At 57.4% G+C, this 13,238-nt stretch overlaps 1 protein-coding gene across 2 annotated transcripts in view; it reads right to left on the bottom strand.

Moving 5' to 3' along the window:
• The window catches only part of LOC308549016 (B2 bradykinin receptor-like), a 43,168-nt gene that overhangs the window by 11,287 nt on the left and 18,643 nt on the right, over nucleotides 1-13,238 (bottom strand). The window contains exons 2-3 of one of the 2 annotated variants that reach the window (XM_081121244.1): nucleotides 11,708-11,823; nucleotides 5,878-8,642 (exon numbers count right to left, since the gene is read on the bottom strand). In XM_081121244.1, the coding sequence (XP_080977370.1) occupies nucleotides 7,535-8,642; nucleotides 11,708-11,781 (1,182 nt within the window). In that variant the 5' untranslated portion in view covers nucleotides 11,782-11,823 and the 3' untranslated portion in view covers nucleotides 5,878-7,534. Of the gene's footprint in view, nucleotides 1-5,877; nucleotides 8,643-11,707; nucleotides 11,824-13,238 lie in introns of those variants that run through there. The other variant, XM_081121245.1, reaches the window with a different exon arrangement.

Below are 13,238 nucleotides of genomic sequence, written 5' to 3'. Positions count from 1 at the left end.
TTGGCGCTGCTGTGAGGCCAGGAGCCACCTTCAACCCTGGGTCTCTGCTCCAGCTCAGAGGGTGGCTCATGGGTGCGGAGGCGCCAGGCTGGCCGCCCTAAGAGTGTTTGCTGGAAATGACCGTCCCACTCCTCTCCGACCTCCCTGCTCATCTCCACCGCATAACCCCCCCCCCCACGCAAGTCGCACTGTGACCCTCTGCTCCCCTCTGCTCCCCTCTGTGAGCCCAGGTCTGAGCGCTCGTTCCTCTGCTCTGCAGACCCGGAGGGAGCACCCGCGCGGGGCCAGGTGAGGGCTGGGTGCCCGGAGCAGAGAAGGCCCAGAGCCCACCCTGGGGCTGCTCATGCTGCGGTGACAGGGCAGGTGGGCCAGCAAACGTCTTCGGCCAAGCGTGCAAATGCCACTGTGAAGAGCAGGCACAAAGGGGGCAGGGACGGCGAGGGCATCAGTAAGGTGCCAGGGTGTGAGGGGGTAAAAACAAAACCCTAAGTGTAGATGTCACAAAGCCCCAACTCCTGCAGTCTACAGGGGGACAGAGGCCGGCCTGAGCGTGTCCCGGGCATTCAGGCCGCGGCGGCGCTGTCCTGCTGTGTCGACGGCCATTTACGAAGAGAAGGGCTCTGGGTGCTGGGCCAGGGCTCCCACGTCAAACTCGCTGTCCCTGTGCTTTGGAAGACAAAGGCTTTCCACCTGGGCAGGGGGCTCACCAGACCCACCCCTTACAAAAGTCATGAGCTAACAGAGCTCAGGGCCAGTGCGGCTGTGCCCCTGAAGGCCGTTGGTCGGGTGCAGGAAAGAGGAACAGTGTCAGCCCAAAGCAAGGCCTTTCTGAGAGCTCAGGTGCAGGGAGCGCAGCTGGCCTGCCCACGAGACACTCCCAGAGGGAGCTGGGGGCCAGCGGTCCTGGGACTGCTCTGACCCTGGTGCCTTCACCTGGGAACTCGCTCTGCCCGCTTGGAGAGCTGTTGAGAAGACCAAGAAAGTGCATGGAAAACGTCGTCAGGTTACGCAGATGTTCTCAGGGTAAGATGAGAGTGTGTGTGTCGACGCAGCTTTTCCCAGTTTTATGGCCTTCCTGAGGGTAATCGGGCGGGAAGTGACCCTGCAGAAAACCTCATGTCATCTTTCAGCTTCGAGGCCTCATGAGTGCATGTGTACAGCAAAAAAAATGAAATTAAGTTAAAAAATGGAGGTATGGCCCGGCCGCTGTGGCTCAGCGGTTGAGCATCGACCTAGGATCCAGGAGATCGCGGTTTGATTCCCAGTCAGGGCACATGCCCGGGTTGCGGGCTCCATCCCCAGTCGGGGGCGTGCAGGAGGCAGCCGATCAATGACTCACCATTGTTGTTTCTATCTCTCGATCTCCTTTCCTTTCTCTGAAATCAATAAAGATGTATTTTTTAAAAATCGAGGTAAGGACTAAGGTTCGTTCTCCTTAGAATCCGGTAGTTCACAGATGGGGCTGCTGCCGTGAGTGTTCTCTCGAACATGTCACATTTCCCCTCCGTCTGGAGTCCTTTCATGAGCCGCAAAACGCTGGGTGCAGGTCAGCTGAAAATGCTGAGGACGGTGTTCACCTTTTCTTGAAGACTCCAGAGCAAGAATCCGATGGTCTGGTCTGGAGGCCGCGGTGGGCAGGTCTGGGCTGAAGAGGCATCTCTCCAGGGTTTAAATCCCAGCTCCATCGTGGGTGAGCTGGGTCAACTTGAGCCGTTTTCTGTACCACCTTGTGGGGCCTCGGTTCCCTTGTCTTCTTAGAGCTGGGGATCACATGAGACGATGGGGAGGTGGCTGGCCCCGGGTCAGCAGCTGGCAGTAGCTGCTCTGCTTTCACCACTTTGCTGTTGCACAAGACAGTGGTGGGCTCAGCATGGGACGGGTGGTGCAGCCGTCCTCGGTCTGGGCCGGGACTGGAGGGAGGAAACAGGCGACATCGCTGGCCCGCGGAGTAGGCCGTGCAAGTGACTCAGTGTGGAGGGAGGCGTCCGGAGGAGACTCGGAGCCCTGCCTTGGGCCATCTCTCAGGGTGGTCTATAAACAACTTTCCCACACAGGGGCTCGGTGGCTGGGCTGTCTGGAAGCCAGGAGCTGGGCCCTGCCGCCTCTTCTGAACCTTGCCTGAGACTCCGGGAATCTGCCTGACTCTGGGGCCTGGGGAAGGAAGAGGGGAGCAGGGCAGCCCGGCCTGGAGTCAGTAGAGGGGGGCATTTAAACCCAGCCCCATCGGCCTGTGATGCACATACCCTGGGGGCCTGGTGGGCCCCTAACATGCTACGTGGCCTTGGGAAAGGCCTTAGTATCCTCCTGAAAATACCCTCTAAGACTCTGGAAGATGGCATATTCCATTCTTTCTTATGAGGTCTGTCCCCTCCTGGCATCTGTGGCCTCCAGGAGACCTGGAGAGAGCACAGAGTCCCTCTTCCATTGCTGGGGGAAAGGTAACCTCAAAGGGGAGTGTGCACTTGAAACTAGTAAAACACTCGTGTTGGTTTCAAAGGACCACCGATGGGGCGGCTTGACACCACAGACATTCTCTCCTAGTTCAGAAGGCCAGAAGTCCAAAATCAAGGTGCTAGCAGGTTAGTTCCTCTTAGCAGCCCTGAGGGAGACTCTGTTCCATGCCTCTCTTCCAGCTTCTGGTGGCTCCAGGCAATCCCCAGTGCCCCTTGGCTTCTAGGAGCATCACTCCAGTCTCTGCTCCTGTGTCTCTGTGCGCCCTCCCCTTTTCTAATAAGGGCCTCAGTCATTGGAATTGCGACCCACCTCGGTCTAGTATGGCCTCATCTTAAGTACTTCTGCAAAGGCCTTATTCCCAAGTAAGGTCACATCCTGAGGTCCCACGTGGGTGTGAATTTGGGACGAAGGAAACAGTATTCAACCCATGAGAACACCTTTATCTCACTTTATCTTCATAACACCTGGATCCTCATTTTATAGGCAAAACACCAGGAGCTGAGAGAAAGTTAACTAATTTTGTCCAAATCCCCATAGCTGGGGTGAGAAACTGAAGCTTGGCTCCCAGCCCAGGGAAGCCCAGTCATGTTGGTGTTGCCCTGAGAGTTTACAAAGCCCCCTCTCCAGAGCCATTAGCTCTGGGTAAGATAGGCCTACTTATTGCCCATTTTACAGATGTGGAAACTGAGGCCAAAGGCCAGGGATGGAGAGGAATGAACCAGTGGTTGGCCAAGATCACATAGTGAGTAAGCAGCATGGGAGGGACTCAAGGCCTGGCCTCCAGAGTTCCTCCCCTACAATTAAATATTGCATCTGAATGTCAGCTGGATGAAAGAAGCCAGACACAAAAAGGCATGGATTGTAGGATTCCATCTACATGAAATGTCCAGAACAGGCAAATCTAGAGACAGAAGAGGGGGTGGGGAGGGAGGAATGAAAGTGACTGCTGATGGCTGTGGGATTTCATTGGGGTGATGGATGTGTCCTGGAACTAGATAGCTGTGGTGGCTGCACAGCTCTGAATATCCTTAAAGCCACCGGGATGGGGAAATTCACAGCTTGTGACTTCTTTCTCCTTAGAGCAGCTTTATAAATCCCAGTGTGAGGTGAACCACAGCCTCTGGGGAGGGAGCTCTGCAGGGAGCGAGAGCTCACAGGCCCGGAAGATGCCAAGTCTGTTTGCTGGGGTAGAAGCAGCCCGAGCCCAGGCTCGGAAGCTCTTCTTGTAGGAAGCCACCTTGAGCGCTCTCTTGGTGACAGGATTTGCATCCCTCTGATTAGGCAAAACCTCATGGAGACCGGGAGGGCTTCCAGGCACCCTCTGCCTTGGCTACTTCGCTCTCTGGGCCTCAGTTTCCACCTGAGGGGGTGTGAGGGTTAAGTCTGAGAGTTCAGCAGAAGGTGAGGTTTTCTCATGGGGCCCCTTTAACCTCAGCTCAAACCACAAACAAACCATTAACTTTTCAATCACCAGCTCTTGCTCAACCATGACCTCCTTGCTCATCCCTGACACCCACATCCCCCCCCCCCCCCGGGGGTGGCAAGAGGTCAGAGCTGTGTGAGCCTCTGCAGCAGGCTCAGGGATTGAGTAACAGGAGATAGTGAAGCTCACTGCTAGGGTGACACACAGAGGCTTCATCTCCCGAATCATAGAGACTGCTCCCAGGTGGCTTCATAAATAGATGGTTCATAAATCAACGGTAGCCATCACTTGCTAGCTCCCATTGGGTCACCTGTATTCAGTTTACACCTCTGAGCCAGGTCCTCACCAGCTCCCGCCAGGGCAGGCTGGGCCCAGTTCTCGGTTCCGAGTCCACCACAGGCCCACCTTGGGCTTTGCCTCATCTCACAAGCTTGCTGGAGCCAAAGAGGGTCAGGAGTCGAGGGGCCGTGAATGTCGCCTGACTAGGATGGCGGGAGGTGGGACAGAAGCTCTCCCAGCCTGTTTCTACCTGCAGACAGCCCTGCTCAGATTTCCAGCCGGTGGCTTCCCTCTGGACTGCAGACTTCTTGAGTTATGCTCCTGCCTGTGAACAAAGTCCCTTGGGTGAGTGAGCTCCCTGGGGCACTTGTGGGCAACTTTTTCCAAGCCCAAGGCCGCTGGTGATGGGTGCAGGCTGGTGGAAGTGAGGGCACCAGGAAGGGGTTGGATTCCCTGATGGACTCTGTCCAGGCATCGGTGTCCAGTGTGGCTGGAGGGTAGAGAAAGAGCTTGGACGTAGAGAAGGGGAAAGACACCGGCAGGGCTCAGCTCATGACGGCTCTTGCAAGCCACGTTATGGATGTGGGACTTATCTCAAGCATAGTGGAACACTACCGAAGGGTTTTCTGTTAGAGGGTGCCATTGTCACCCTCACCAACAGCATCACCACCGCCATCACACATCACCATCATCATCACCATCATATCATCACCACCATCACCATCACCATCACCATCACCATCATCACCATCACCATCACATCACCATCATCATCGTCACCATCATTGCCATTGTGACAGCTCTACCAGGCACTGTGTCAAACACTGTCATACACTAATTCTGTTAGCAGCTCTTTGAGGGAGATGCCATCATTATCACCCCAGTTACCCCCGAGATGTAAATGTCGACTCAGAAAGGATGAGTGGGATACCCAGGGCCACACAGCAAGGAAGAGCCCGAGCCAGAACCAGAACGGGAATCCAGGTCTGCCCGGCCCCAAAGCCTTAGCTCCCAAACACCGTCTTTTTCTGTTTAAAGCCTCTATGGTAGTATTTGCTTTCTTTAATGACATCACTGGCTGCAGAGGAGAGACTAACGGTTGGGAGATGGTGGCGGCTCTTGTCGGAGGTGAGGAGACCAGTAAGAGATGATGGTTAGACACAGAAAAAGAAGATGATTCAGGAAACAGGTGGAATATCAGAGCTGCTGGTCTATTGGGTGGAAGGGACGAAGGAGGGGGTGCATTTGCCCAGGAGCCCTAGGTTTCTGGCACCGATGGATGGATGGATGTGTCGATGGGGCAGTGCCATTGCTGTAGACACAGAATGCAAGTTTCACTTAATGAATGAGTGAATACCTGAATAAGAAAGGGGCCCCCAAATAGAATAGATGGTGAGTTCCCCACCACTGGGAGTAAGCAAGTCATGGCTTGACAACTACTTCATCTGGACATTGTAGAGGACCCTCCTGATGTGACAGGGAGGTCAAATGAAAGGCACTCAGTGAATATATATTACACGCTTGAATGATGGAGCCACTGCCATCTCTGTGACTCTAGGGCCTCGTGGGGCCTCAGGGGCACCTGGGGGGAGCCTGGTAATGAGTGACCAGTGCAGGAATGTAGGATGGGGGAAATCCTATTAAATTTTCTTAAATTTCTACTTGAGTGTATTTTAGAGTGTACATGGTAATACGCATTAATAAGTATACATATTGGGTATATGTAATTAAAGCTCTTTTACTTACAAGGATACACTACCACAGAAGCTTGGACACCATCCACCTACGGGACAGGCTCCCTAAAGTAGGTTCAGCAGAAATGAATGGACACCCCCAAGGCTTCTGACTCCCGTGTCCCTGAGGAAGCTCAGGGTGCCGGCCGTTGTAGCGGAAGAAAGAGCTGTGCAAAAACTCGTGCGTTTATGATGCTGTACAGAAAACACACACGGTGACACCGCCCACCCCTCTCTCACCCCGTGCGAAATGCTCCCTCTTTACAAAGCGACTGCGCGGGGGAGCTTTCAGGGGACAGATGTTCTTTATCGAGGTGTCAGCACGGCCCTCAGGGCGGCCCCCCTCCCGCCCCACACGTGGTCTCTAGTGACCATCAGGAGGCGGCGCTGTGATGTGGCTCTGCTCCTCGGGGACCCTTAGGCGACCACAGGTCCACTGACGCGTGAGGGCCACCACGGCGAGGCGCAGTCTCCTTTTCCCACTCACAGTACGTGTGAGTTTAGCTTCATTCCAACACCGAATGGTGGCTCCTTCTTGCCCCTGTTTCGTCTTTCCAGCTGCAAGTGGGTGTGTGCCCCGGGGCAGGGGGCTGTGGCTGGCGGGGGGAAAGCTGGGATGGGGAGGGAGCCCTTCCCGTTTTAAAGTCTGGAGCTGGGTCGGCCAGGATCTGTGGGCTCTTGGCCGCAGACCCCGCTGGCCCTCCAGGTTCTGTCTTCCCCAGACCCCGCTGTGTGCGTGATAACACCTCACAGTTTCATAGCACCGTTGGTTCTTCAAAGTCCTTCTGTGCTGGTTCCCTCCTTTAACCCTCACAACCTGAGGTCACAGAGGAGGAAACTGAGGCAGGAACACGGCGACGTGGAACTGGCTGTCGGGGAGCTGGGGCGCAGGCTCCTCACCCCTCTGCTGGGCGCCGCCCGCGGGCTCTGGGTGACCACGTCGTAGGACAGCCTGCCGGTGGCCGAGTGCTCAGTGGTCCCCGCGCGAGCTTGCGGGTCCCTGCAGGACAGAGGCTTTCTCTCTCCTCCCTGTCGTCCGCAGTGCTCAACGCTGCGCACACAGCAGGTGCTGGGTTGGGTTCTTCTTGGGCACCTGCCACCTTGTCCATTGGCTAAGGGAGTGACAGAATCCTGATCCCCAGGGCCTTACCAGGGCTCTCAGAGGTTCACCTTCATCCATCTGAGAAATCATCCTCCGCAGCCCTAGCCGAGCGGGTTAAAGAGACTCGGCAAAAGCTCAGCCAGACTCGGCGAGCTGCGGTGGTGGCTCTTCTGGATCCAAGCTGTCACGCTGGGGCAGGGGGGCGCCAGGTGGGAGGACAGCTCAGTCACCCCTGTCCCTGCTCCCAGGTCCCCTCCACTGCTGGGAAGGAGCCGACTGGCCCAGGGGTGGGAGCCAATAAGAATGCTACTAATGCTGTCATGTCCATGGAGCTCTTGGGGGTGCACGGGGTCACCCCAGACTCACAGCTGTGCTCACTGCAACCCGGGGCAGGGCCGGAATCACGCTCCTGCGTCCCCTGCAGGCGCCGACCTGTTGACCAAGGTCACGCGAGGGATGACGGCCATTCCTAGGTGGGCACATCGCGGGGAGCACCCGTCCACGAACCTCACACACATTCACAGTGGCCCCCGCCGCGCCCCCTCACTGGCTGGTCCCCGCCCCGCCCAGCTTGTGGATCTGCCGGTCCACGGAGATGGAGGTGCGCAGCGTGCCCATGGAGTTCTCCACCGGGCTGGGCCGCGCCACGCAGCCCCCCTTCTGGCACAGTCGCTGGTACACCTCTCGGGACTTCTTGCGGAAGCGCTTGCCCACGACGGCGTACACCAGCGGGTTGAGGCAGCTGTTGCTGTAGGCCACGTAGGTGGCGATCTGCGTGAACACGTCCACGACGTGCTCGTCCCAGCAGCCGGACAGGACCCCCAGGCGCAGGAGCGTGTCCAGGAAGGTGCTGACCTGGAAGGGCAGCCAGCAGACGATGAACAGCAGCAGCACGGCCAGGACCAGCACCGCGGCCTTCCTCTCCGTCTGCATCTCCTTGAACTTCTGCATCTCGTTGTTGCGCAGCACCTGCATGATCTGCACGGTGCAGAAGGTGATGACGCTCAGGGGCAGGAGGAAGCCCACGAGGTTCAGGAGCATGTTGGTGAACACCTCCCAGACGCGGGACGGGTAGGTGATGACGCAGGCCGTGACGTTGTAGCCCTCGTCCCTGTAGTTCTTCATGGTCCGGAAGGCCAGCATGGGCGAGCTCAGGAGCAGGGCGCACCCCCAGATCACCAGGCTGTAGAGCTTGGCCCAGCGCACGCCGCGCGTCCGGCCCACGGACATGGTTTTCACCAGGGCCAGGTAGCGGTCGATGCTCACGAGCATGAGGAAGCAGATGCTGCTGTACAGGTTCATGTAGGTCATGGTGTTCACCATGCGGCACAGGGCCTCCCCGAAGAGCCAGTCGAAGTTGTTGGCGATGGTGACGGCCCAGAAGGGCAGCCCGCAGGCCAGGATCAGGTCGGCCAGGGCCAGGTTGCCCAGGTAGATCTCGGCCACCGTGCACCTGCTCTTGTGCAGGCAGAAGACGCTGAGGACAAAGGTGTTCTCGAGCACCGTCAGCACGAACAGCACCCAGAGGAAGGGGGCCTGGATGGTGTTGAGCCAGCCCCACAGCTCGGAGGAGAAGCAGCTGCTGCCCTGCGAGGATGTCTCGTTGAGAGAAGGCGGGTGGGCCTGGGAGGTGCTGTTGAGCATTTCAGCGCTGAAAGAAAAGTAGAAGAGAGGCTGTTACACCTCAGGGTCACAGGGGGAAGGAGAAGCGACGGATGCAGAAGGGGAGGGGCGGTCAGCGAGCAGCTCCCGGAGGGCGAAGTCAGGGCGCGCTCGGGCCCTTCTGCTTCGGCTGCGCTCCGAGGCACGGTGTGGGCACATCTGACTCCCCGGGGCCTCAGGTGGGCGCCTCTGCTCCTTGGGCCTAAGCGGACAGCTCCCGTTCCTCGTCTCGTGGCTCCACCGGGATGTTTCCTTGGCCAGCATCCATCACCGGCTCTGCTGAACACGAGTCTCGGACTCTGGACCTCCTGGAAGCTTCCAGGATGGGAGGAGGCTCGGCACATTCCTTCCTTATCGCAGGGGCCCTTCCCAGGGAGGCTGGTCATCCGTCAGCCTCTCCTGGTCTGGCCATAGGCAATTCATTTATTAGAACAGAAGAACGATATCGTGCCAGACAGGGAGATTCCAGCCTGACTCAGAGACCTTGGCCCATCTGCCCAGGCCCTTTCTCCTTCCGGCAGAAGGTGGCACTGGGTCACTGTACCCTCCAGCAGCAAAGCGTTGGTGGGGATCAGAGGTTACGTAATGAAGAGGGAGAGCAGGGGTTTTGGAGCCCGACCGTCCTGGGTTCAACTCCTGGCTCATTCGTTAGCTGTGTGACCTTGGGTAAGTTAATTAACCTCTCTGAACCTCAGTGATCCATCCACCTTGTAAAAGGAATAAGAAAATCTACCACTCAGGGTTGTGGCGAGGAGCTAAGACAATGTGCAGAAAGCCCCAAGCACTGCACTCGGTTCAACAAACATCAACCATTATCTTTTTTGTGAGCCTATTAAACTCTTATTATGCGTTTTTTATGAGCAGTGTTAAACTCCATCCAGCACCACGGTGAGCAGGTTCTTGCCCCCGTATTGATGCTTCCTCAGGAACCCACGGCTCCCTTTTCACTCTTGGGTAAGACTCAGACCACGAGGCCGTTCACTTTCTAGAAGGGTTGCTGTTGAGGCTGACTCATCTCTACCTTCAGCAAGACGGCCTGGGTGTGCTGAAAAAAGACATGGGTCCCAACCCTAGCTGTGTGGTCTTGGGCAGATCGCATGACCTTTCTGAGCTTCTATTTTGTTTTGTTTTTTGTCTTGCGCAGCTCTTGCAAGATCCGAATGAAAGAGTGGGTATGAAGACACGACCCAGAGGGCAGGACTAATCGGGCACTGCCCTAGTGCCCCGTGGGGGAGGGGGGAGGGGAGGAAGGTGGAGGTGGAAGGGCTTTTCCTGGGCTGTGGACTGTTGGACAGGCTCAGCCGGGAGGGACTGAGCAACAAGTAGCGGGAAAGAGCTTGCTGACTGCCTCTGGGATTTCCCAGGAAAAGCCTCTCGTTTCCTGGAGCGGCTGGCTGCCAGGCCCTGAGGGGCCCGACTGGAGACCTGGGACCGACATTCCTCGCACATCCATCCTCTGAATGAGTCTGGGGTGTCTTCTCTGGGCTAAGCCCCACCCTGGCTGTAGGGACCCAGAGGGGATACCAGTGTCCCCGGCCCTGCCCATGGCCCAGTGTCTGATGAGTGCCAAGGGGTCGGACGAGGGGCACAGGACACAGCATTGGGGGAGGGGGAGAAGGTCAAGGTAACTCTGGAGCTGGGTCTCCAGGGATGAAGGGACAAGAAGGAGAGAGGACAGGCCAGGCAGAGGCGCAGGGCCTGTCTGGAGGGGGGACCAGGTGTCAGAGGCGGGCAGGGGCAGGAGATGGGCTGCATAAGGGAATGTGGGTCATCTCCGGGCCCTGAGAGAGAGGCTTTGCCCGGAGGGCTCCAAGAAGCGAGGGATGGGGCAGGAAATACTCTCCGGAAAGATTCTTCTGGTGGTTTTCACATGTCCAAGAACTTGTTGACTGCCTCCCTTCCAAAGGTGGAGTCTAATTCCTCTGTCAGTGAGTGTAGAGGACTCGGTGACTTGCTTACCAGCCTCGGTGGTGGAAGCAGCAACAGTGTGTGACGCCCAAGACTAGGTCCTAAAATGCACTGCAGCTTCCTCCTCAGAGCCGGGTGCCCACCCTGGGGCTCCAGCCACCATGCTGTCCTCACACAGCCTCATGGAGGGGAACCAGCTTGCCACCGGGGAGATTCGGCTTCCCCAGCCATTGAGTCTTCCAGCTGGGGCCCCAGACATCATGGAGCAGGGACAACCCACCCCCCTGGGCCTTAAATTCCTGACCTGTGCAAACAGACAGGCTTCTCTGCAGAGCCCTCTGCAGGTGAGACCTTCCGGACAGTCCCCTTGGTCCAGCCTCTGGTCCCATCTCTGCAGCTACAGAAACCCATTTCCTCAGTGCTCCAAGCCCAGGGAGTGGTCTCTCATGGTCTAGCTCTCCAGAGACTGATCACTCCAGAGGCTACCTGTTAACTTTCCAGCAAGACACTCCTTAGCCAAAGGCATGGCCCCTGGCCGACAGCTGGCCCTGAGGATCCACAGGATGGCCAGAATAGCCACCCGATCATCCCCTTTGTAGGCCACACCCACCGCGGGAGGGAGAGGCCAGGCTGGGCCCCTCACCCCTTTGTCTTGGCAACATTGCCCCCCTTAGGACTGACTCTCCCTTTTCCCTGCTCCTAATGTACTTGAGACAAATTTCCTGCACATTCTCTCTTTCGCGTGTTCTGGCCTTCCACCAGATGCCAGCCATGTGCTGGCGATACCCTGTCTGCACGGCGACGCGGCACATCTCCATGTGACTCCTTGGGTGTTGACTTCAGAATTTCACTGTCTTCATGTCCAAGTTCATCCAGGAGAGCTCAGGTATGACCGCCAGAAACGTCTTCTCTTCCTGCACACCCCCTCCCCAAACGCCACAGAACCACCCGCTGTCTCCGCCCCAACAAGTCCGCCAGGATTTGAACACTGGCCTCGTCAGCCCTTGGGAGGTGTTGTCTTTGGATTGAACACTGCCTGTTGCTTCAACTGTTAAATGAGATGAAAGATGCACGGTCCTGGCGTTCTCCAGGCTGTACGCCCCCCCTGCCCCATAAATGGTAAACTGAGGAATCCCTTTGACTCACCTGAAATAGGCTGTGGTGGGTGCCAGGTCTTCGTGAAAGGACAGGAATATTGGCCTGTTCCAGGTAGAGAACATTTGGACTGTGCGGGGCGTTGAGTGCGGCCTCACCTGTGTTACCTGGAAGAGAAAGGTGGTTGGGTGGCAGGCTGGGGGCCAGAAAACACACGTGTTCTCCCGAGGCAGGGACATGGAGCCCTCACTTAGCAGATTGACCTTATACTGGATGCTGGGGACGTGACGGGGAGGAGGGCGCATGTCTGCCCCCCAGGAGCTTGTGGTTCCTGCAGAAGGCAGATGTTGCTCAAGTAGCCTTTGCACAGCTGAACACTGATGTAAGTGCCAGGCAATAAAACACAAGGCCCAAGACAGCACGTCACACGGGTCCTAGAGCAGCCTGGGGCAGGGGATGGGTGTTTATTATGAGATCCAAGGGTGGGCGGGAGTAAGCTGGGTGAGGGATGGCGGTGGAGAGGATGTCTCGGCAGAAGGAGCAGTGGGAGCAAAGGCCCCGAGGCAGGAAGAAGCTGGGTGTGGATGTGGGTTAAGCCCTGGTGGCTGCTGAGGGAGATGGGATTGTGGTGGGTGGGGAGGCGAGGAGTAGAGTGGAAGCAGGGAGACAGGTTAACGGGTGCAGCCCATTAGTTTAGGCACCGGATGATGGAGCCTGGGGAGGAATCAGCACAGGATGATGGGGTCTGGGGAGGAATCAGCATGGGATGATGGAGCCTGGGGAGGAATCAGCAGGGGATGATGGAGCCTGGGGAGGAATCAGCAGGGGATGATGGGGTCTGGGGAGGAATCAGGCACGGGATGATGGAGCCTGGGAAGGAATCTGCACGGGATGATGGAGCCTGGGAAGGAATCTGCATGGGATGATGGAGCCTGAGAAGGAATCTGCATGGGATGACGGAGCCTGGGGAGGAATCAGCAGGGGATGATGGGGCTTGGGGAGGAATCAGGCACGGGATGATGGAGCCTGGGAAGAAATCAGCAGGGGGTGATGGGGCCTGGGGAGGAATCAGCCCAGGATGATGGAGCCTGGGGAGGAATCATCATGGGGTGATGGGGCCTGAGGAGGAATCAGCAGGGGATGATGGGACTTGGGGAGGAATTAGGCACAGGATGATGGAGCCTGGGGAGGAATCAGCCCAGGATGATGGAGCCTGGGGAGGAATCATCATGGGGTGATGGGGCCTGAGGAGGAATCAGCAGGGGATGATGGGACTTGGGGAGGAATTAGGCACAGGATGATGGAGCCTGGGGAGGAATCAGCCCAGGATGATGGAGCCTGGGGAGGAATCAGCATGGGCTGATGGGGCTTGGGGAGGAATCAGCACGGGATGATGGAGCCTGGGGAGGAATCAGGCACGGGATGATGGGGCCTGGGGAGATTGAGCTCCAGAGGTGTTCAGAGACTAAAACTGACATGCCCGGTGCAAAGTTGGAAATGGGGGGGTCAGGGATGGGGGTGAAAAAGTGCCAAGGACTCCCCACGCCTGGGTGCTGCTATCTCCTGTGAAGGGAAGGAGGGG

Source organism: Miniopterus schreibersii, assembly GCF_964146895.1.
Source record: "Miniopterus schreibersii genome assembly, chromosome: 1".
NCBI classification, from domain to species: Eukaryota; Metazoa; Chordata; class Mammalia; order Chiroptera; family Miniopteridae; genus Miniopterus; species Miniopterus schreibersii.
The sequence above is the reverse complement of the archived record's forward strand: the minus strand, read 5'-3'. Positions and strand labels throughout refer to the sequence as shown.